The sequence below is a fragment of the Bison bison genome, unplaced genomic scaffold, assembly GCF_000754665.1.
Source record: "Bison bison bison isolate TAMUID 2011002044 unplaced genomic scaffold, Bison_UMD1.0 scf7180017864491, whole genome shotgun sequence".
Taxonomy (NCBI): domain Eukaryota; kingdom Metazoa; phylum Chordata; class Mammalia; order Artiodactyla; family Bovidae; genus Bison; species Bison bison.
In genome coordinates this window covers 9236220-9237362 of record NW_011495050.1, presented here as the reverse complement: position 1 = coordinate 9237362, position 1143 = coordinate 9236220, and the positions used below count along the sequence as shown (strand labels likewise).

General features: G+C 39.7%; 1 protein-coding gene across 1 annotated transcript in view; it reads right to left on the bottom strand.

Annotated features, from left to right (window-relative positions):
• Window positions 1–1143, bottom strand: part of CSMD3 (CUB and Sushi multiple domains 3) — a 1491512-nt gene that overhangs the window by 651445 nt on the left and 838924 nt on the right. The window contains exon 13 of the mRNA XM_010863441.1: window positions 604–716. Coding sequence (XP_010861743.1) covers window positions 604–716 — 113 coding nt within the window. The remainder of the gene's footprint in view (window positions 1–603; window positions 717–1143) is intronic.

The window sequence follows — 1143 nt, the reverse complement described above, 5'->3', positions numbered from 1 at the left end:
GCCCGTGGCCTCCGACGTCCTACGTCGGAGGCCACGGGCGGAAGCTGAGAGGACCTACCCCACGCCCGAGGCCAGAGGCTGCGGCCGGGAGGAGCAACCCCACCTCCAAGGAGTGGTGGCTGCGCGGGCGCAGGAGAGCCTAGAGGAGCTATTCCACGTTCAAAGTCAGAAGGGGCAGCGGTGAGGAGATACCCCACAGATGCATTACAAAATAAAAATAAAGAATTAAGTCCTTTGCTATGTGTTTAAGTAATTAGTAGATTTTTGCCAGGCAATTTGTATAAAGTTGATAAAATCACATTGCATATTTTTGGAAAGCTGAGGAGTCCAGAGTGACTAAAGCCTAGGCACTGTATAGTGGTATAGCGGACTTAAAGGAGAGATGAAGTATGTAAAATAATCTCATTTGTAAGGAAAGACAATTTTTCTTAAAGAAAAGTGAAATCAACATTTGTAATTAATTTAAAAAGTAAAGTGTTACATTGAAATATACTCTTGCTTGTATGCTGGGAAACTTTTATAGATGCAATTAAACTTTAATTTAAAAGTATTCTCTGGTGTTATTAAGGTAACATATTTCCCACAGTAACAATTTATCATTACCTTTGTAGTTAACCTTGAAGCCAACAGATCCGACACTTTCATCTGTTTGAAGGTGCAGCCACATTTGGCTACTCATGCTTACTATCAGGTCTGGCACAAAGCTTCCAGTCAGCCTAAAAAGAGGTGGATAGAGAGAGGAGAAACAGATTATTAAAATACCACTGCACTGACAGGAAAGTTTCTAGTTGTTCTTTTTATATGGAACAGATCATTTGAATACCTCTCTAAGCAAATTATGAGACAGATGAGTTTCTCACAACTTTCTCAGCTAGAAACAAACAACTGTCAGGTTAATTTACAAGACAGAACAGACAAATAACATAATTTAGTGATCAATGTTTACTATAAACAAGTACTATTTATGTGCTAAACTAGGTTATATTTCTGCTTTATTGACTATGCCAAAGCCTTTGACTGTGGATCACAATAAACTGTGGAAAATTCTGAAAGAGATGGGAATACCAGACCACTTGACCTGCCTCTTGAGAAACCTATATGCAGGTCAGGAAGCAACAGTTAGAACTGGACATGGAACAACAG